The 23,638-nt window shown below is 40.2% G+C and overlaps 1 protein-coding gene across 7 annotated transcripts in view; it reads right to left on the reverse strand.

Moving 5' to 3' along the window:
• The window catches only part of KAZN (kazrin, periplakin interacting protein), an 808,570-nt gene that overhangs the window by 40,454 nt on the left and 744,478 nt on the right, over window positions 1–23,638 (reverse strand). For 5 of the 7 annotated variants that reach the window (XM_069240781.1, XM_069240780.1, XM_069240778.1 and 2 more), the window contains one exon: window positions 16,175–16,305. In XM_069240781.1, coding sequence (XP_069096882.1) covers window positions 16,175–16,305 — 131 coding nt within the window. Of the gene's footprint in view, window positions 1–16,166; window positions 16,306–23,638 lie in introns of all 7 variants that reach the window. The other 2 variants (XM_069240784.1, XM_069240783.1) reach the window with 1 other exon arrangement.

A 23,638-nucleotide genomic window follows, 5' to 3' on the forward strand; every position in this document is an offset into this window, starting at 1 on the left:
AAGCTCAAGCCGTACATTTCTTTACTCTTGTACTCCGTTCTTCTTTGGGTAGAGTGCTGCATGGTTCTTCCTGGTGAACTCTTATTTTTTAACCCCATGCAAACACCTCCTTATTTGGAAGTTATGGGTTCATGCTTTCTATGACTCAGGTAATAGCTCAGTGCGCTAAAGCTACACATATTTTGTTGTCATTTTATCCGGCAATATCAGACATTTTGTTGTCATATTAACTGCCAATTAAGCACAAACGTCTGGTATATGGAGGCGTGAGGCTGTGGTAAAATTGGTGAGGATGGGATCTGCTTAGTTCCCACCGAAAGCTGGCTTACAGTTTTGATCTTGTAACATACATTTTATGACGTTAAAGGGGCAACGCTCACAGCCGAGATGGTATGGTCTACTACGTTTCCCAAAGTAATTTGAACAGAAGTAGGAATACACTTAATGAAGTATTAAAAGCTATTGTTTACACAGGAATTTTTCTGTGTTCTAAATGTGGCAGTTAGATGTGCCCAATTTTAAAACTAGAATTAGCAAGGCCAATAGGTCCGGCTTTTACCTAAAAATGACAGCAAGCCCAATGTGTGAAGTTTAAAACTGAGTCCAGTACTGTGTGGCTGGTACTCTGATTACCATCATCGGAGTTACTATGGTACTCTATGACTTCTAGTCTGAAAGGAGATGGCCAGGTTGAGTGTACAGTATAAAACTATGGGATTATCGTAGGGTAACTCAGAAGGATTCCTTAAAATGATGAAACTAAGACAGATAAGTGAAGGATTTCAAATTCTTGCAAAGGAATATCGTTACTGAGGTCGCACGAAATGTCAGCTCTAACACAATTATGAGAAAGGTAGTCAGATTTTTAAAGTTTTAATATTGAAACAGTTATGCCAGAGATCAGGAACTAAATTGAGTACAATGCAATGTAGGGAAATTAAAGTTTAAGTCTGACCTAGAGAAAGCTTTAGCTGTCTCCCTAGCCTCATATAATTAAAATAAAATAGTAAGCAAAAAATACATACATATTTAGTCCTCTAGAGCAGCTTTGGGTCAGTCATTTTCACCCACTGGTTGGTTCAACAGTCAGTCCCATTTTGTTTCCACCCACCAAAGCATACACAATCAAGTAATGAGTCAGCATATTTCAGCCATTGGTTCTCTTGTACCGTGAGAGAAAGCATTTTCCTAGACCACATCTGTACATCTTTCTAAAAGAACTGCACATCAGTGACCAAGCCAATGACCAATAATTCACTTCGTCAATTTTCCTTTCTTTATCCATATTAGTCTTGTGATTAAATTGTAGCTTATGTTCACAGGAATTGAAAACTAATGGTACCTTTTCATTGCATCAATAAGAATCATACGTTGTTGTGATCTGCATTCTCTAATTACACCTGCCTGGAAACCCCCATTGTTGGTTAATTGCAATTAGTAGGCATGGTTATTTTCTTTTTTACTCTAAAATGTTTACTGCAAGCATACGCCCTCCGTAGTAAGGCAGTGGCAGGTTTTCCTTTTTTTTATTTCTGTGGCATGTGCTTTCAATCATATATAATATGAAATGTAGATATGGCACTAGCTCCCTAAGGTAAGACTTGTGGCTTTGTGTATGCCTGGTGCAAAAATGCAGCCACTGAGTTTAAAATATGTATCTGGGCTCATTGTCTTGTATGTTTTGGGCTTCTTTTCATATGACGTTATTTTAAGTAAGGATTTTGGAACCATATCAAAAGTACAAAATAATGAGGTAAATTTCAGGGTTAAATGTAGTCTACACACAGCTTCAAGAGATTATTTTCTTAAAAAGCCCGGACTATAAATTGAAAAGTAAAGAAACGAACTGATTAGAAAAGGGGAGACAGAAATGAATCCGACAATCGTAAATTTAAATTATGAATGGCTGTGAAATAATAAAATTAAAAAAAGAGCTAAGACCACAAAGTGTACATAGTCAAAGGCCTTATTAAAGGAAGAAGGTTCCTGGATAAATTGAATATTACGCCATGGGTGCGTTTTTCAGCATGGATCTAGAAACTGTGTTTTTGAACTAAAATATTTCAAAGCAATCCATCAAATGATAATAGTGTGACACCAAACACAATGGTTAAACATCTGTTTGAATTATCATGCACAGAAATGTTCACATTAAATGGGAGGCATATTAAATGTTAAAGATGAGGAGATTTGACTGACAGATGGCAGTGACTGATTACATCAGTTTCACACAGTAGGAAGACGAACACTGGGGCTTATAAACCTTTAAGGTTTACAACGCGAGGGATAGTCAGCTTCCCTACATTTGGGTGGCCGAATAATTTTATTTGCTCACCCCAATGCAGTTGAACTAATTAGACTCTTGGAAAAGATACCTATCAAAAAGGAGAGCGAGGCACTTCATTTTTAATGTCATGGCTGTGACATCACCACTGAGGACTGCTGGGTTTTAATTAATGCATTTCATGCATGGAGATATATGCGAAAAAAACATTTTTTCATCTAAGTGGGGAGCCAATGTTTTCTCAAATGTGTCCAGTTATGCAGATGTTTTGCACATAAATATTGTAAGAACAATTCTCAAACTGATAAGCCTACATGTAACTAACATGTTATGATTCTTTTGTCCACTAGTCATTATCGGGGACCTTCTGCTAATGGTTGAAGTTGGTTGTGACAGGCTGATACATGTTTCTTTGGAGATTATATGAATTCACAAATAGGAATTCAATGGGCGAACGGCGGTACAAATAATACTTCCCTTCAAATTTAGGGAGGAGTAACATGAAAATGTAACATTTTCACAAATCAGAAAGACTGTCCTTAGCTGTGTTTCACCCCCCAATTGTTTTTGCACTTTAATATAGCGCAAACATGGCCTATATGCTCCGGAGTGCTTTACACAAGCATACAAATTCATTACATAAGGTCAGATTTGTTTATTTTGGGGGCGTTAATAAGGAACACTGAGACCACGAATCAGAAACAGAAACATCAACTAGTACCTCTGCTTTACTAGTTAGAATCCAAAGATTTTTTTATAATTAGTATGGGAGCGTGAGAGTTTCTATGCCAAAGTACATGTTGGGGTTCCTGCTAGCTCCATCTAGTCTTCTATGACTGAATGGAACAATTTTCAATATTTTGCCTAGGTTGAAAAGACTGATATTTTGTGGATTAAGGACACTGTTTTGAAAATGTAATTACTTAGAAGTTTACATTTTCTCCAAGACATCTTTTAGAAGATTACGTTTTTAATCTGATTACCTAACACAAACAGCTAAACATCATAATTCGTACAAAGTGAAAATAACGAAATAACCTGCTCAGATCACTTCTTAAAATGGTAGTATCTTCCTGACATGTCGGGAACATGGCGGCTAGCTAAAGGAGCGGGCTGGGAGCTCTCCTCGGGTGCCAGCAGTGCGAAAAATCAAGTGTTTAATGTAGCGCACCCCAACCTGTAGAAGTGGTGGACTTTGTCAGGACCTCAGCAGGAGCACTGGGGCAATCGTGAATGCTCAACAGGGACGTTGGGGGCGGACACACAGAATCCCTCTGCGAAGCCCAGTGGAGGCGCTGCCATGTGGAGTGAGGCGGCGTTAGCTCCCCCTAGGGATAGGCGGGCCTCTGCACAAATTCCCCTCCGGGGATAGTCAGGCTGAGCCAGCACAGACTGCAGAGACTGGCAGCTGAGTGTGCATGTGGATGCAGTCGGGGAGGCGAGTCCGGCATTAGCTGCTACGAGGATCACCAATTACTACATATCCTCAACATTGGGGCCCGAGACACGAAACAATGTCGAGGGAGCATGGAAATCATCTCCATCTGCACCAATACTTTCAGCAAAGCTGAAAAAGCCCAGAGCAAAAGGTTAATGCATTCTGGAGCAGTGAGTGGCAGGCTGGGAGGGATGAGAGGGAGACCCTCACTACGGAATAGCAAGCTAATCTCAGAGTCCCCAGCTGTTAGGGAAGGTGGCATAAGGCAACAGGGCACATATGATGTTTTCACTCAGACTGCCTTTTCGGTATCTGCAGTAGCTGTTGTACCTGTAACTGCAAGTATTCTGGATAGAGATCTGGGAAACTCTGGTATACACACCTTAGAGCCCCCTCCAGTGCTTAATTTGTGCTTGTTGTTTCCGGTGCTGAGCACCGGCACTTATTTTTGAGGGCCGGGGCTTATTCTTCTGTTTCAAGCATTCGCTGCGAGCAAAAGACACATACGTGAAAGGCGGATGAAGGGAAAAATGAAAAAGCGTCACAGAGGGAGAAAGATTCTGAAAGAGAGAGATGAAGGGGCAGGGACTGGCTTTATATGGATTGAAGAGGCCCGAGATGGCTTCAGGATTACACCGCCTCAGTATACGGTGTTCACACATTTAATTGCAGCAGCCATGTGTTTAAGAGGTGGGCTTTGGGCACCTGCTCCTTTTTATCTCAAAATTAAGCACTGGGGCCCCATTTGTTCAGCAGTACTACCCCTCTTGACAGCAGAATCGGGGCAAAGAGAGCAACCTGGGGTGTGGTTAAAAAGTTAAACAGCTTTTAAAATTCCTTTCAAAATTATATCATTATCATTGTGACAGATATCTTGTATTGTTATTATGAGACCCATATGTATTTTGATTTTAATAAAGCTGATTTACCTTAAAATAAAAAAAATAAAAAATCACACAGAGTAAAAAGGTTTCTCCCTCCTTGAGGTCTTTTTTTTTCAGATTAAATCCACAAAGGAAACAGTCAAGTCAGCCCCCCCTTTACAAAGATTTTCACACATTGCAGTAAGTTGATAGAAAGAGGTCCTGACTTTGGTCAGGACAGTGAATTTCAAGTAAATTGCAGGCGCACAGTGAAAAGGAAAGTACACCTCACTCGATGGGACAGGCAGGGGTGGAGACGCTCTCAGCAACCATAATGGTAGAAATCAAAACTAAGTTTGCAATCTCAGAGAAGAATCAGGCAAGCACACAAAGCACATGTGAGACATTGGAAGGGAAAATGGATATGCTAATGTTAAGGGTGAATTCATTGGAGGCCCCGGTGGAAGAGCTGAAGGGAGTAGTCAAGGTCAGTAGTAGGGAGATTCAGGTACTGAGAGCAGGCGAAAAGGAACTGCCAGAAAAGTTAGAAGCACTAGAGAACAATGCGAGATGCAATAATGTGAGCATGATGAATGTCCCTGGAGGGGATGATCTAAAAGGGTTTGTGGTTAACCTAATTAAACATTTAATTCCATCAGTAGACTCCACTGAATTGGCTGCAGATATACACAGAGTACACCGTGACCCCTCCGAGAGAAATAAGAAAATACTAAAAATGCAAGGAAAGTACTGACCAATTTCAAGTCCTACACTATGAAACAACAGATCCTCTCTGCAGCTATGAAAGGAGGCAGCCTTAAGACAGACGACTGATCCTCTCATATTAGATCTGAAATTTCAAAGGCTACACTAGATCAGCAATGGGAGTTGGGGAAGCAAATACAAGAACTAAGGGAGCTGGAGCTACTGCCCAGTTAAAGTATCCTGCAACTCTCAAAGTTATGTGGAACAACAGCATGCACAACTTGAGAGATTCAGGAAAGGTGGAGAGATTAATTAAATAGATTAAGGCGTAAAAGAAGTGATGAAGGCACTTAAGAAGGGACTCAAATGTGTAAAGTAAAAGACCAAATAATATGATAGGGATGGTTCTCCAGGGTGTGTTGGGCAAATTGGGTGGGGGGCCTATCACAGGTGAATTGTGTGAGATGGTGGAGGCAGAGGGTAGGGAGTATTAGGTGAAAAAATAATAGTCCTTGTATGCAACAAGTTTTGACCAAGATACAGGTGTGCCCGGTGGTGGTGGTTCAAAAAGGAAGCTTTCTTGGATACTGGAGTAATAAGGAAACCCAGAAAAATGACAGGCACTATAGGGGCTATTCTTTGAGAATGCTGTCCAGGAATGTAAATAGGCTTAAGGTAAAACATAGGAGGAGGAAGATTCTAGAATTTATTTACAACAATTAGACGCCAGGGTAGTAATAGTTCAGAAGACGCATTTATTGAAGGGGTGCAAGGTAATGATGAGGGGCAGAAATGGATCAAGAAAATTGTATGTACTGACCAGTCATGTTGCAAGAAGGGAGTGGCTATTTTGATTAAGGCTTCCACTCACACTACCCTTGAAGATTATAAGGCGGATCCTGCTGGGAGATGGGCTATAGCCAAAATAAAGGTATGCAGCATGTGGCATACAGAAGCAGGGTTTTAAGCCCTGAATGCTGATGATCCAGGTCTTCTTCAGCCCCTATACTGTCAATTGTTGGAGGTAGCAGAACCAGTAATAGGGGGAGACTTTAATGTGATATTGGATGCCCCCTCCTTGATAAATCCACCATGAGGAAAATGGCAAATTCTCCAAAGATGTCTGCGCTAGTGAGGCAGCTGATGAAGGATCTGGGTTTATGTAATGTGTAGAAGCAAAGGGCTAATCAGGGTGGGCATAATTTAAATACCATCAACAATAAGATCACAGAGGAGACGGAAGAGCTTGAAAATTATTTGGAGGGCATTGTATGTAGAAAAGGGGAGGACAGAAAGCTAGCCCACCATGAGTATGGCAAGGGGTGTGGAAAGTTATTAGCTTGGAAAACAAAAGTGGAAAATGTTAGGCGTGTTATCAGTGGGAATGAAGACTGATAAAGAGGGAAGCGGTGCACAGATGAGACAGACATAGAACAGGCCTTCTTCACTCTTTCAGGAGTTGTGCATGGATGATTTGGTGGTGTGAGAAAACCAAATAGAGAATTGGTTTAGGAAGGTCCCTCTCCCAAAGCTCTGACTGAATTTAAGAAGGGCTGAAATCAGGAGATAAGTCGGGAGGAGGTGAAGGCAGCTATGAAGGAACTAAAAAAAGGGGAGTGTGTCAGGCCCTAATGGCCTTCCAAATGAGCTGGATATAGCTATGATGGATGAGTTAAGCCCTGTTTTGTGTAGATTGCTAGTAGATATCTTTTCAAGAGGAAACACTTTACCACAATCACGGGAGGAAGCCTAATATGGACCAGAGATTCTGTGAATCCCATAGACCAATTTCACTGCTGAATTGTGATTCTAAGATCTATACACGCATTTTAGCAAGTAGGCTGGGTAAGGGGATCAGAGACTTAGTTCATGAGGACCAAAGGGGCTTTATTAGAAAACGGCAGCCACATGAGATTACCCATGGTCTGGTGGGAGCAGTTGACATGGCACTAAAAGGGAAAATGTGATTAGCAATCTTAACGTTTGATGCCTCCAAAGCTTTTGATGGAGTAAGTTGGCCATTACTCATTAAAGTAATTAAACATAAGGATCTGGGGGAGGAATTGTCAAGGAGCTATTTAGTCAATTTACAGTGAGCCAACGGCGAGAGTCTCTCCATTAACAGGGGACTGACTAGGCATGTTTCAATTAAGAAGGGGACCCACCAAGGGTGCCCCCTATTGTAGCTGAAGATTCTGAATGCTACTTGCAGGCTCTGGGTGCAGGTCCTAGGGATACCTTACTTTTGTGAATTGCCCCTATATGGGATCCACCTAGAACCCCAGAATATTTGCGGAATAGCCTAGCAAGGCCATTGAAAGAAGCAGAACTAATTAAGAATGATCATTCAGGAGGAAGACTTGTTATCTTGGGAAAATGTGTTTTGGATCACCCGAGGCAGACAGTCTACATTCAAGTACTAACAATTGTCCAGCTGGCTACGAGAGTTGCGTCAAGAGGGTTGGTGTGAATGAGTGGGAGGACAACTACAAGTGAGTACCCCTATAAAGAAAGAGGTAGCAAGATGGTATTGGATAATAGTACAATCTACGGATGGAGTCTTTACCTTGCTGAAGCGGGACCTGCAAACGTTGGAGTTAACATACTTTTGGCAAGTAAGTAAGTACTAAGTCTGCTTAGTAAGAATCAGTGAAAACTGCATCCTTCAAGAAAAAAACATCTGTTTACATTACATAGAGCCTACTGGACCCCAAAGAAGCTACCAAGATTGGGAAGCCAAGTAATGAAGTCCTGCCTCAAGTGTGGTGCCAAGAGAGCTGATGACGGACATATGTTTATGGAGTGTCCCGCTATTCACCTCTTTGGTGAGAAGTGGGTAAGGCTCTATCTGAGTTGTTGGGTAGATAAGTAGAGGTAACCCTGGCACTAGTGATTTTTAGCATCTTAAAAGGTAGAGAGGCCATCATTAAGTTACCCACTAGACAAAGTTTACTTATATTTGTGCTTGTTTTGCTGACATAATTTGGAGAAAGCATAAAACACTTAGTTAGTGTAAAGCCCATAAAATGGAATGAGGAAGTTTCTGAGAGACAAGCAAGAAGAATAATACTGTAAGTCAATTTAAGATCATGAACAGTAAAGTGAAAGAAAGAGGGAGGAGAGAGGATTAGAAACGGCTCAGAATAAAAGCCAACACTGAGCAGTCAGCAAGAATATGGACAGCATTATAATGCAAAATGAGACACAAGAGAGACAAGGGTGAGCCTGGAAGATGATGAAGTGGTATTCTGAGTTCATTGAGAAGGTAATTGTTTAGTATAACTGGACAGGAGTGGATGGGTCAAGGCAAAAAGTAGAAATATAAAGAGAAGAATAGAGGACGAGGAATCCTATGCTAGAAGGTCAGAGAACGGGAAAAGAAAAAAAGAATGAGAACTGAGTGAAGAAACAAAAAGTGTTGTATTGCAAAGTAAATTAACCTTTCAGATGAACATGAAGGAGATGTGTTTCAATTTTGTTCTGGGATAAAAACAGATTTGGTGAACCGGATGTCTTCTGGCAGCAAATTCCAAAGGGACAGGGCAGCACCAGAGACTGACTGGTTGGCAGTCTAGTGATGTAACAATATTTTTAATTCTAGCTGAAAAGTGTCTTTGCTCTTCAGTCTTTTTTACTTTTAGGCATTTCAGACGGAGTACTTTGAAGATAGTGTAGGTGGTTTTAAATTAGACATAGTCTTACAAACTGAGCCAGAGCAGGTCTGTTAGGACAGGAGTGAAACTGTTATATTTTTGTGCCCATGACTAGCCTGGTTGATGAATGAAGAACCACTACTAGGGGATTAAGGTTGGATTCAGGCACTTCCATCAGAGTTGAGTTCCCATAATCATGTTACAAGCAACAAGTGCATAAACTCTGAAAGCTAGAGCTTTCAGAGAAGCTTTAACTTTTTTTTTTAAGGAGTACAGTGTTGCTCTGGCTCATATACTGTCCAAGCAGTAAGGGAAGACATGTTAGGGTGGTTATCAACAGAGAGTCCAAAATATTGTATCGCCTATTCTGGCATCCATTTTTGCAGGCAGGTTTTTAAAGTTCTGATGTCTTGGAACTAGTTTTTTTTTTTTGTTATATCCGAGTAACATAGGCATATTGATAGATTGTAATGCCACCCTCTCTGAAAACAACAAGAGCAGCTGCATTTAAATGTTGAAAAGAGTTGTGGCTAAAAATGGCCTTTTAGGGACAACACAAAATACTTGAGTTATACTGGAGGTTGAGTTGCCTAATCTAACTATGAGAGTTTGGTTTTAGGGTTTTGAGAACCATTGAAGAACTTTATTTTTGCTAATCAATGATCATGCACTAGTGGAAAGAGGAGATGAGAGTTTTGTTGTCAATAGTATCAAATGGCCTCAACAGATTAAGCAATATGAGATGGCAGACAATACCTTTATGAATGACGGAGTATTATCAGTTTCCATGCTGTGTTCCTTGCTCAATCCTGATTTCTAAAGGGTGATTGATACATTTTTGATTTTCAAGGAAGGCTTTCTGTTGGTTGGAAACACGTTGCTCAATCACTTTCACCAATCACTTGCAATTTGGTGACTGGTGTGAGGCTGAAAGTACATTAGGATCTGCTGGAGAATTCTTTAAGATAGGAGTAATTTCACAGGTTTTAAGGTATTTAGAAAGATGCCATTTAAAAACAATATACTGATCGGAGAACACTTATTTGTTTACAGGTGTTTTTGACTGATTTAGCTGGGATATTTATATCAAAATACTGCATTTCTCCTAAATGTTTTACCTTAGGAATTGGTTCAAAATCTTTCCATGTGTATTTGTTTGGAGTCAGGGTCATTTGGTTGTTTGACAAATTCTGATTCAGTTGATTATCTAGTGAAATACTGTACTGCATAGGGATAGCACTCTGAGGCAAGATATTTTGGAGATAAAGTGATTTATAACATCAATGCGTTAGGAGATGGAAGAATGGAGACTTGTATCATCTAGAGTTTAGTATTCTGTTTGAAAAAATTGAACAATTCCTTGGGTCTTTTGAGAGAATTGTTGCCATTTGTTCATCAGATACTGACATTTTGTTTATCTAACATATACTGTAACCTAGCTGCTTTTAGTTCAAACAAAGATGTAGGTTATTTTTTTCTCCAACCCTCTTTAAAATTTCTAGAGCGCTCTTTTATACAAATGTATATTCATGAACCATGGATTACATATTTTCAAAATTACTTTCTTATTTTTTGAGGAGCACTATTGTGACATAGCTGGAAAAGGGTGGTTTACATGTTTAGATAGGACTGTAACAGTGCAAGTATTCTTCATATCCATTACAAATCAAAGATCTGAAACAGGGTGAGAACATCTTTTAGACATGAAGTAGGACGAAGTTTGTGGAGATTTTTGGGCATAGACAACTAGATATTAATAAGCACTATGTGATGGTCAGACCAATACACCCCGATTCGTTTGTAGCATATTTTGATGTAATCAGCAATAATAACATTAAGGATCTTTCCTCTCTTATGAATAGGAATTAGCAAAAAAAATTCAGATTAAGGATGTTGAATAACTTCAGTAACTCCATGAGACAAGACTCATTAGGACTAGCCTAGTGTATGTTGAAGTCAGGCCTGTCAAATGCTGGTGTGAGAGCTGTCACCAAAATATATTGCGGGTACTTGGGTTATTGCTTCGGTTTTTATCAGGTGCCCTGAGCACCTGTTTATAATTATTTTGAAAACAGACAAAAAAGATGAAACATGGCGTCTGGTCCAATCAAGAAGTCAGGCCAAGTAAGATGCTTCCTAATTAATAACTGCAGGCTTTCTTTCCATTAAAAGAAAAAGTCATAAATACTTTTCCTGAAGTACTGCTGTCCACCAGAAAAAGGGTGGCTGGCTGCCCATTGGGACAGTCCTTGTTGAAGTCACCTACATCCAGTTTCTCCCTGATAGTCTCTTGTACCATAAGTTATGGTGTGACCAATGTTAGGAAATGTTTGGGTGCTCTAGGCAGATGGTAAATAATGTGAAGATACAAGATTTTTTGGGGGGCTAGTGACCCATGCTACTTTCAAAATGCTGAAAGAGGTAGGAGAAGATCTTGATTGTTTTTTTGCAGGTGCGAGTCAATCAGTGAATAAAGCAACTCCCCAACCATGCAACATAGCATTTCTCTATGTCAACTCTAGCAATCGAATAGTTGACAGGAACTATTGGGTCAATAAGAAGTTGGGAGCAGCTATTAGCCAGGAGTTAGTAACAGGAGAGAGATCAACAGTCAAGTTGTTTATGGTGTTTGCCGGAAGATCTGTTTTTGAAAAGGGACAATAGAAAGCATCTTTCTTGATTTGTGTGTGATAAAGCAAATTGACACCATTGGAGGCTCTGCAGTCTGCATTTCTGTTGTGTAAATGGCTAAGGAGAGTCTGCACAAGAGCATAGGTAAGATCAATAAAGATGATTGATATATATATACACATATATATATATATATACACACGCACACACACACAGACATTTGCATATTTTATCTTACATAGATGGTGGTCGGTACTACCCTGGTTTCTAAAATCTATCTGGACACTGATATGCCATTTGTCAGGCAAGTCCAACAAACAGTAGTATCCAGAGAAATGAGAGCTAAGACCTAATTTAGGATAATCTGTTCATGCATTTGAATCTTTTAAGCATATGATTAGCTTCCTACTAATTACAAATGTATTATGCCAAACAGAAGTGCTATAATGAAAGTCATTGGAACCCCAAAATGGCAGTTTTCTTGTAATTCACTAGAACATTTGGAGTAAATATTACCGGGTTTACTAAATAATAACACACACATATAGTTATTTGAAATAACAAAATATATGTTGAGGAAAAGTCAGCGGTATGTTACATTAGTTGACAAACAGAAGTAAAAAACACAAAATTTAAACAATTTATGTTAAACCTATTCAGTAAATAGTATTTTTATTTCTAATCAGAAGTGGTATGCTTTCACTTTAAAAGTGTGTTTGTTTAAATACATTCCTTGCTTGCAGGTGTAAGGGTTAAACGTGCAAACAAACAGAACTCAAGCATAGAAAGTTTCGATTTCTTTTAATTTAAAAAAGAGGTACAAGCTGATGAGAATAAAAGTTAGGGTACTAAAATCATGCAACTAATTGATTAATGGTTAGCTGAACCATAAACATTTCAATTATTAAAGAAAGGCCATAAGGATGTGAACTATAGCTAGACTAGTCTTACAACCCTGCAAGAAATATTCACATTATATCAACTAAAACATTTTTGTTTAAGAGAATGTATGATTCTCCTGAAAAAAAACTTTACTAATTCCCTCAAAAACTGTTAGTTATTTAACAGAATTTTAGGATTACAGTCCAAAAACTGAAGCTCTCAAATTTGCCAGTTAACGTTATATGAGGAGCCACCTAGTTGCCCATGAACTTACACATGACCTCATCAATGACACTGCATAGTATGTCACTTCAGTGCCTCATAGAGGGCACACACAGGGTTGCCTGCAGCAAGCAGTATAAGTGATGAACAAAGTGTTTTTTCTCTTGCCCAGTGCCTGTAACATGTATAGCAGAGGTCTTCAAACTGGGGGGGGGGGGGGGGCCCTAGGGGGGCCTCAAGTGATCCCATGGGGGGCGCCAAACTCTGGCCAAAAGAAGTTTTATTCAGATAACATGCCTTTGTTTTAAGCAAAAGCATGTTATTGCAGTTTTAAAAGGGTAACAGTACTTAACTGCAATGTTTAAACAGGTTTAGATATATTTAAACATTGGCATCTTTCTAAAATAATTGTGAAATATTCTGAGGGGGGCCCAATGATTTTTATTTTTCAACTGGGGGGGCTCGGCATTAAAATGTTTGAAGACCACTGATGTAGAGGTATAAGGCGTATACATGGCATGGTTTGCAGGCCAGCCCTGGATGTAGAATACTATTAGCACATGACGGGCAGCCGAGGCATTGCTGTGCTGGCTATGTTGACATCTATTACGCATAAGGACATAGGGCCTGATTTAGAGCTTGGCAGACAGGTTACTCAGTCACCAACGTGATGGATATTCCATACGCCTTAATACAAGTGCTACTGAATATAATGCAATTAGGAGGATGAAGTATTTGACATGTTTGTGATGGAGTACGCATCCGTGAAACTCTAAATCAGCCCAGTATGCCATCCCTTGTAGGTTACTTCAAGAGTGCTTGGCCCTTGGCCATTTCCTGTGCACAGTGCATGTAACTCCACACATTACTCCTGCACATCGGCATAAAGGAACACTACATATACAATAAGATACTGCTTACCTGCAGCCATGCCTTGTATATTGCATGGACAAGGCAAGAGATTTTTTTTTTATAAGCCAAACATATAGCAGCAAAATATACTCCTATATCATGTGTCTTCAATACGCCATCATTGATGTCTTGTGTGAAGTCAAGCCAATGCAGTGTGCTGCAGGTTCATAGCTGATTATCATTGTTAAGGTTGAGTGCCTCTCAGGCAATAAACTGCAACCAGGTTGCAATCTTATAGGGGAAACATACATTGCTTTATAAAAGAGTTTTTAAATAACTTGCTTAGGTTAATTACATTATGAATCATTCAGGGATTTCCCTACGTCCGGGCACAGAGTTTTGCTACTGGCCACTGACAAATTATTTTACATCGCAGATATAGGCACCACCGCCTATACTGTGTATACAGAACACAGTATGTGAAACTAATAGCAACGAGTTTACCAGGTAAAACACCTGTAGCGCTAAGGATATATTGGCTGAGAAAAATGAAAGGGAATATATTTATATATTCCACCTTTTTTCTAAACTGCTAGGCTGCTGTAATTCTATTTCATGTCGCTCCAGGGCGACATGAACTATATATACATCTAAAGGCATCAATTATTGTCTTTGGGATCAACAGGCCCCTTCCCTCCACCCAAGTAAAACGCCCGATACATTTCCATAATTAATGTTCAAACTCTTGCAAAACTTGAAAAAAGTAAAAAAACATTCAAGTCCCATATATATGTGCTGTCTTCAGTAACAGAGGTTTCACTTTGTCTATTTATACTTGTTGCATTTGACAATAAATTAGATTATTTTTTTCAAAGAACGAGGATTGACATTAATTAGGTAAGAAATAAGTCTGTCTTCACAACACAAGATGACAACTAACTTAAACAGAATTAATTGAATCGTTTTGTTACATCATACAACACTATGTGCTGGACAGTACTTTAGCGGTACATTACAATGCACTGCGTCTTGGTTTCAGCTGTACACTCATATTCAGTGAGCCTAGGCATACCCTACACACTATCGAGCAGTGAGTAGGCTTGTGATATACACTGCCACATACTGGATATTTTTTGTGCATGACCATGCTGTGAGAGGGATGTGTGTTAAACACCGTCATGAACAGGGTCTAGGAATTTAGTGAAGAGGGCCATGCAGTGGATCAGGGCATGTACTGCACAGTGACCTGCAGTGGATTTAGAAAAGAGTACAGCATGTGCGGTGGGTCGTCTGGGTTTGCACTGTTCAGTCACGCATAAAACCTTGCAGTGTGCTGAACATGGTTACGCAGAGAGACCTGCCAATTGGTTACAGCTCCATAGAGTGACTGCACTGTGCAAAGCAAAGTCTTGGTGTGCGCTATACACTGCCATTCTGCGAAGACAGGTGTGTGCTTCACACCGGCAGGTGTGATTTACGCTTTTAATGTGTACTGCATGCAGTGGGCCTGGGTACACGCTGTATACCATCATCAAATGGATTTGAGCATGCGCTGAACACTGCTGTGCACAGCATCCAGGCAGCTCCCGTAAATTGCCATGCAATGGATCTTTACTGTAAACTGCCCTACAGTGGGTCCAGGTACATACGGGTAGAGTGTCATGGGTATTTGCTGTACACTGAAGTTAGAATCGGCGCCAGTGCTGTACACTGCGAGCGGCTGGTTTTTAGTATTTGCTGTACAATAGCTTGAAGTTGCTATAGTAACATGCCACAAGTTGTTATGCAGTGCATCCTGCTATGCGCTCCTTTGTGACTCAACACAGGGTCAATGGAGGTGTTTGGGCAAAGTGTGGGCTGCGTTATAGCATCCTGATGTAGAAGTGACGCAGAAGGTGTGGCTGATGGCATGCAGAGATGCACTGTCAGAGCTTACAGAGGAATCTTGCAGCCTGGGCCTCAGCAAGATGGGTCACTGTAATGGTGTCTGCCAAGAGGAGGATAAAAGATAAATAACATGAACAGTCATAGCCTACCAATCAGACCAACAGTCTGCGATCGCCCGCCACGATGAAACCTACACGCTTCCCCACCCACGTAGTGTACTCCTTTACCCTCGGTTCGTACCACCTAAGGAAGAATATTCTATTGTATAAACTCTGAGCCTATGTTAAACTGAGCAAACTTTAAATGTATAAAATAATCCCTTCTAAAATACAAAAGAAAATAGTATTTTGCCCATTCAAAGGTGACCGCAAGAAAAAGAGGAAAATACATTTCTGGCGCACACCCCAAAACTTGCTGCACAAATTCAATCGTATTCAACAATGGTCATAAAACGTAAAGAAGCAATAAAAAGACATTATGCAGATCACAACACCTGTGTGACCGATTAAAGTGACTCACATATGGATACAAATTCATTGGGAGTATTTAAGAGATTAAAATAATTTTTGCAGGCATATATATTTTGGATAATCTGATTTATGGCCACAATAGGAAGCGTCCATGTTGACTATCGAACTGTTGTCGACAGAGGATTGTACTACCAATGAGTTTATCAAGATATGATACAGAGTAACATTACAGTAGCTTTCTAGTCTGTATGATTAATAGTGAAAAAGGTCCCACACTACCGTCTTACATTGCAGAGGGAATGCGTTCGATGTCGGGGAGAGTTGATATCGCTTGGTGTCGATGATCTGTCGCCATCAGCTGCCGACGCATCGGATATTATAGATGGCTGTCGCGAATGGCATGGACTCACTTTAACAGCTGAAACAGAAAACCCACAGAAATACAGGATATATAAAAAAATCTCTTCCAAGTGTTTGTTTGTTACAGTCTGGTGAAATAGTAACACTTGAACTGAAAGAAGAAGAAAAGAATGATGTGTCACGTGTACGAGCATGTTTGCCATCACAAATGGCCTGATTCGCAAAATTGAGCTGTTTGCAACAACAAAAATGCTTTTACTGATGTACAAACATCCAAATTAAAATTCCCAGAATCATAGTTTGGGTAGAGAAATCACTATTTGGTGTACCTTCCAAATGACGATTTCTAGTGTTATGTATCAATGTTTAGCAACAGAAATGAGCTCTGAAAACCTTGATATTTTACCACCAACTCAAAGTTTGTGGTAATGCATTCACGAATGGGAAGGGGGCAGTGGCGTAGCGTGGGGGGTACTGGGGGGGCCGGCCGCACCGGGCGCAACATCTTGGAAGAGACTAAATCCACGGGTTAGGGGGCGCAAATTACTTGTCTTGCCCCGGGTTAGGGGGCGCAAATTACTTGCCTTGCCCCGGGTGCTGACAACCCAGCTACGCCACTGGAAGGGGGTGACCATGGGACCCCAGTCACCTTTGTGAATATTGGAAAAATATCTTTTAAGAGCTAGCAGTGGTCCAACAGACCACTGCCTGCTCTTAAAAGTTTACAATAGAAAGGATTTTTTTTTCTTTAAACGCATGCCGTTTTCTTTTAAGGAAATTGGGTTGCATTTAAAAAAAAAAAACCTTTAGCCAAAAGCAATCGCAGACATGGTGGTCTGCTGACCTCAGCAGGCCAACATCCCTTTGATGGCAGGTATTCCTAATCTGTCGCAAACTGCGACCTACCTCATTAATATTCACTATGAATTGCTAGTATGAAGCAAAAAGTTTCATACTTAAGTGATATTGATTTCCAAACAGCGATTTGGATAAAATCTCTATTTGGAAAGCTCTATAACTAATCTTTGTACATCTGGCCCTAAATGTGCACTATCAAGGCTTAAAAATATGCGAAAGGCATGTAAAAGAATAATTTGATATTGTACTTTGGCAAATTAGAAAGAATTTCCTTCTCTGCAATTTATTTTTTAAATGTTAATTGCTACATCAGTATTAACAGTGCACTAAAATATTCAGTTTCATTACAACTTTGATTTTCAAATATACGTGTGCCAATTATGAAGCTTTTTTGTACTTGCCTTATAACTCTCAATCATAGCTTACTCTCCTCCTAGCACACTCGTTACAAGTAATTTGGAGGAAGGATGCTTCATGTTCAAAGCTCATCTCTGTGTAACTCTCGACCACAAAGTCTAAGAATGGAATCTGACTTTCTGAAATTCAGGAGGTTCTTAAATTCCATCTCTTCAAAAATATGTACAGGAAGCCCAGTGCTTAATTTGTTTTAAAAAAAAAAGCCATAAGTGCCAGGGCTCAGGATGCTCCATTCCTCATGAGGCCACTGCAGCTTGCACCACCTCCTAACAAATGTGACAATTTGAACTACACCAAATGTGACTGAGAGGTATATGAATGGCCTGGGCACTCAGGTACTATTATTTTTAATGGCATATCAGATTGTTAAGAAATCTACTCTTGTGTTTTTTTTAATAGATTGATAGCACCACCATGTGGTGGGATGTCAAAAATATGTGCTGTTGTTAAGAACCTAGTACTGACGCTTACCAGTGTCAAACATCGGCACAAATTAAGCACTGGGTGAGCCATCCTGGTGTTGGCCTAAAACGACCCCTGTGATGGGGCTTTCAGTAAGATGCCTAAAACCAGCTACTGCTCTTTTCACCTGATTACTTCAGACCATTTAACCTCTTTTCCAAAGTTTTATCCCCTTTACATTATCACTCAAGACGGTAGGAGTCTATCATATCATTCTGACTTTTGGCAATTATTATCCAGAGATCAATCCATTTCTCATCGTCTACTAATCTAATCCAAAGTGTTGCGAGGTCACTGCAAGGTGCCGCTCTTCATAAAAGCCCCAAATAAAAATTATTTATGCAGAGGTTAAAATTCCTATTAGCATTTTAAACAAAACCTTATGTGCTTCGTTTAGGAGGCAGCTGACTCACCAAGAGAAGACAATATTTCTAATATACAGCCAATTCTTTCTCCTCACAAAGACAACAGACGTGTTCCTTAAAAGAGCCCTATAATTTCGAAATAGATGAGTTAAAACCTAATACATACAATAACAATGGACAACCAGATGCTCTTGTAGGTTTACATTATAAATACCCCACTACATTGTCAATAGTCTTCTGAACAACAGGGTTTGTCTCTTTTTCCGTTCCTCACCCCAATATTTTGAATCCCTAAATACGTTTCCTGAGCCATCGCTATACTTTTACCCTTTGGGCAGCCATCAGCTCAACGCAAATAAACTGGCGGACTGACTGAAAGAGCTGGCACCAACATTGCGTAGGCAGTTTAGTCAACCAGGCCACAGAGCAACAACATGGAAACATAGACTTCCTGGCGAACGAGACTGACACACAGGGAAATGGCAATCTATAGTGCAGCAGTTGTATTAGCACCAGGTTCCAGGAGTGGTAAGGGTCACTTGCATCCCAATAATGTATGCATTTTACCACCCATTTGGTGACGTGGGCTGAGGGGCATTTGCTTGCATTAGGGCTCATGGCATCCTTTCTATGTGAAAAATGGCACAAAGTTAGAGCCCAGCTACAGCACTGCAAGATGCCTTTGTTCAACAGTGCACAGAATAATGCACACAATAGTGTATAACAAAGGATACTCCAAGTCACAGATCAGTACTGTGCCACATAAAGCTTGAAGGCACAGGCAAACTATTTATACAAAGCTATGAGGTCATATGTGATTAAACTGTTCTTGATGGGGTCCATCATTTTGTATAATACAAAACTGGAAATCACATTTCTCTTTGGTAAAGTGGTAAACAAATACCTTGTAGTTCGAGAAAAACCTCAAAGTATTGGTTTATTTCGAAAGGTGCAACTTCCAGCAAGCTAATCCGAATCCGAGCTGTATTCTTTTTAGCGTAGGTATGTCTTCTGAGGAGCAGGCCGGTCTCCTGAGGGTTGAATGTCACTGAATAGACAAGCACTTTATCGAGTTACAATTACATACAACCACTGCACTGAACTACCACTACACCGATCAAGTACTGAATATTTTAACTGCTGCATTCAAAACAGGTCATTGAATATTCATCTGCATAAATCCCATCGACATAACTTACCCTGCCCCTTGCTTCTTACCCTAACCATGACCATAACTGTAGAACCAACCCTGATCCTACCCTGAACCTTAAACCATGTTTTACCTCCCAACGCAAACCTCAAACCAGTATTTTCAGTGTATTCCTAAACAGAACACTGGACCCACACAGTAAGGCAATCCAGGAACATCACCGTAAACTAAACCATAATTCTCAACCTTATGCTAACTAAGCACTACAACTTAACTTTACAAATCCTTCAAATCTAACCCAAACCCTAAACCAAAGCTTCACCTTAAACCTAAAACCTAAGTTTAACTTTAAACCTAAAGCGAACACTACATAATTCTGATATAATTCATTTATTCTACGTGATATTCTTACGGGTGGTATCGTGGTAGGTTTCAATGTAGGGTCTTCTAAGTAACTCGCATCACTGTAGTGAAAACAAAGTAATGGTGGTACACCCTCCTGTGAGCTTATCTTTCCATCAGCAGGTGATCACAACTCGCAAGTTCAAACAGGTTAACGTCAAGAAATCAAGTAGTAAGTCTTGGATTGAGAGTCAAAGTCAGAATAACAATTTATGCCGTTGTGACAAAAACGGAAGCACCTCACAGTCTGTGTGTTATAAATTATTCACTCAAACCAAGCCGAAGCGCCAGCAACATGCATTTGCACAAAAAAACTCCAAGAAAACAATCAATTTTAATGCCTGTGTCTGCTACTGAATAGGACCTGCCTTTTCAGGTGTCAACAGGCGTTCCTGTACAGTTACCACCATCTTGAGTCTCACACTATGGATATTTGTTTCAAACTGTAGCTCTGGATTAACAATTATGGTTTAATGGCAGGGTTTACATTGTGGGAAACGTGTCTCCTCCTTTCAATATCACGCTTAAGGTGAAGCTCCAGCCACTGATAGTGGAGTTGTCCACGATTATGATCCCTGAACTCTTCAGGCTGCAATTCTGCATTTGTGCTACATGGAGAACTTATTAATACCCAAAAATATTAACAGTTAATAGGGGATCCTGCTTCATTCCAACACTGTCAACCTGTATCACGGGGCCAGAAATTAGATGTCAGAGTTAGGAAGAGAGTGGATGGTTTGCCTTTTCTCATGTGTTGGTGGCAGGATACACTCATTGTGGTTGCATGTTTGAAAGATGCTGTGCATGCCCTACTCTGATCCTCCTCATCCTGCATTTTTTGTCCTAAGCATGCAATGCATTGGTTTTTACTAGTACACTTGGTACAATAACCAACTCTCTTTGGACATTTTGCTTAAATCAGTTCTGACTCGCGAGGCTGTGAATTAGGTGTGCGTTATTCCATTTCACTGGCATGTGACGTGCGTTCTGGGTCACAGTGTAATTTGGACAGTTTCCTGATCCAAAGTGTTGCCTAGCATGCTTAAGGCAGGGATCATTAAAGGTAATTGGGTCCTCTCCAACTGAAGTATTTGTGTCATTTTCCTCGGTTGACAAATGGTTGACCAGCAACTTGTCAACTTCCAGAAACACCCTCCTAAAGGAAGATAACTTGAATTAAGGGACGAAATCTCACACCAACAAGTAACATGGTTAGGTTCCCAAAATGTATATCCAGCCATGGAACAGTGCTGCTTTAGCCCCAAGGTCTCAAGATACAGGGTAGGTAACCTTTGTAACTATCATATCAGACTGTTTACTAGTACTAGACACATGGGCAAACGAGTCAGTGCACTTGGATGGGTATCAGCCTTTGCCGTCAGAGTTGTACCCTCTTTGAAGAGTCATCCTTCTGGTCGTCTTTCACTTCAATGTCTCTAGTCCATCCTGTAGTGTTACATAATTACAAACTGAATCCTTATTTTTGCTTTTTCTGTTTTTTGGTCTTTTTTTAATGCTCCTCGCAATAACATGGATAATTAATCCAAAAAATAACAACCTGTTCCACCTTGATATTTTGGGATGTTTTGATTCTAAGATCAGTTCTAGTATTGGCCCAAAGTTAATTCTACATGAACCAGAGATGTATGAGGGCCTACTTGAGCCACAGGTTGAAAAATGAAGGACTGGTATGAGTGATTCCTAATAAATTTTATAAATTGTTACAATATGATAAGTGCCTCATGATGTTGTCCATCTGACATGCCTGGTTGAACACCTTTTGTGGCTAAGGGTAAACCTTCAATTATTGATCACAATGCAATCTCTATAAGTCTGTGGGACTAGATTTTCTCCTTTGAAATTACCTCCAGTCACAAAAGTGACCAACACCCATACAGTCTTGTCTGTGAAGGGCCCGCTGATGCTATATCCCTAAACACCAGTAACCTGGCCTCAAGGCAAGAGATAGTCACCAACTATAGAAGAAGAATTTGTGGTAATCGTAGACCCCGCTTAACTTTCATACAGAGTGATTTCTGACACCAGGCAAAACTTTCTGATATTTTTTTACACCTCCATATAAGCAATTACAAATTCTTTGGGGCTTTAAATCGTCAACCTATTAAACCTCTCAATTAACCCCGAATTGTATTCTAAAGCCTGCAACAAAATTAAATAAGATCTCTGTCCAACTGTCAAAGTGTTCCCCTATAATCAAGCATGGATTACTGAAAGGAGAACCCACTATAAAGAAATGATTAAGAAAGCAAAATGGGAGCACACATGAAATGTCTGGTGGGAGATAAAGGAGGCCTGTAAAGACTGGGGTGTGAGATCATTCTGGAGACTCCTTGCTGGATGCCCTACCACTAACACATTGCATCATATTTTGGAGGTGGACAGTCCCACTTCACTTTGGGTAGAACATCTCAGAAACCTGAATTTGAAGAGAGGTTAAAGTGTCTTACAAATTTCATTTTGCATGTCAAGGAGTTAAAATCTAGTCAAAGGAACAAGTGTCCATGGCTTGACGTGGCTCTCATTGATATTTAGGAAGAACACACTGGTCTTTAGGGTTCCCCAGCTCCATGATTTTAAATGTATCCTGTGCCTTGTGTGGTTTTACAAAAACACGGGGTCCTTTCTAATTATAACTGTGTTTAAGAAGGGGGCAGGGCATAGCCTTCATGTTATCAGCCCATTTCCCTCCAAGACTCAAATGTTAAAATTTTATGTAGGCTTTGGCTGAATAGGTAACATGCATGGATCAACATTTCTGGTAGTCTTTGAGCTGTATAATTTGGTTTTCACAATGGTATCGCCACTCTTGAATAGTGTCTATACCTGGTCATGTTATCTATTCCTGGCATGTATTGCTATATATCGTATGAATCCGAGTTGGTGGAGCACCTCATACAAAGGGATATTTTGGCCTTGCTGGCACTGGGTGTGGATATTAGCACCCTATTAGCCGCCCAACACAGGAACCTGAGTGCTTCTGTGAAATGTGGACCAGGTGGAGAGTGCCGTCCTCCTTTTGTTTGGAGAGTGGCATCAGGCAGGGCTGCATCTTGACTTCCTTGCTGTTTATACTTTAAGTCAATCATTTGGAATCAGATTTCTTACAGAATATGGGGACCCTCCCGTGATTGGGTGCGGGCGTGTTCTGCTCCTCCTCTATGCAGATGATTGTGACCTTCTGCGTCAGACCCCTGTCTTCAAAGATTAGACTCAACATATGTCTCTTATATGGAATCTCTGTTTTGTGACAAATGTATCTAAATCTAAGGTAATGCAGACTGACGGTTATACATCTAACTTTAAAATAATTTATGATAACAATCATAAGTTAGAGAATGTGGAATTGTTTCTGTATTAACAGCTAAATTTTGATTGCAAAGTAAATCTGTCTTCACACTTGACAGGACTGCTTACTTAGTAACAGCAGAGTAGATGGGGGGATTTATTATCTGGCAAAGAGACAGGGTGCCATGCACATTCCCCCAAGTTTGAAGGTGTACAGTGGCTGCACGGTTGCAATCTACGGAGCAGACATTTTGGGGAATATATCAATACTTTAAAATTACAGATTTCAGAAAAACGTTTAGCAGAGAAGATGCTGGCCTGCCAGCTGTAATGTAGCACATCATGATGAAACTGTGATGTTTTCTCTCTGATAAGATCAAGTGGGTTCCTGTTTTTCTTTGGTAGTCAGAGGGGGTGAATCCAGATGTTTC

Source organism: Pleurodeles waltl, chromosome 6 (assembly GCF_031143425.1).
Source record: "Pleurodeles waltl isolate 20211129_DDA chromosome 6, aPleWal1.hap1.20221129, whole genome shotgun sequence".
NCBI lineage: Eukaryota > Metazoa > Chordata > Amphibia > Caudata > Salamandridae > Pleurodeles > Pleurodeles waltl.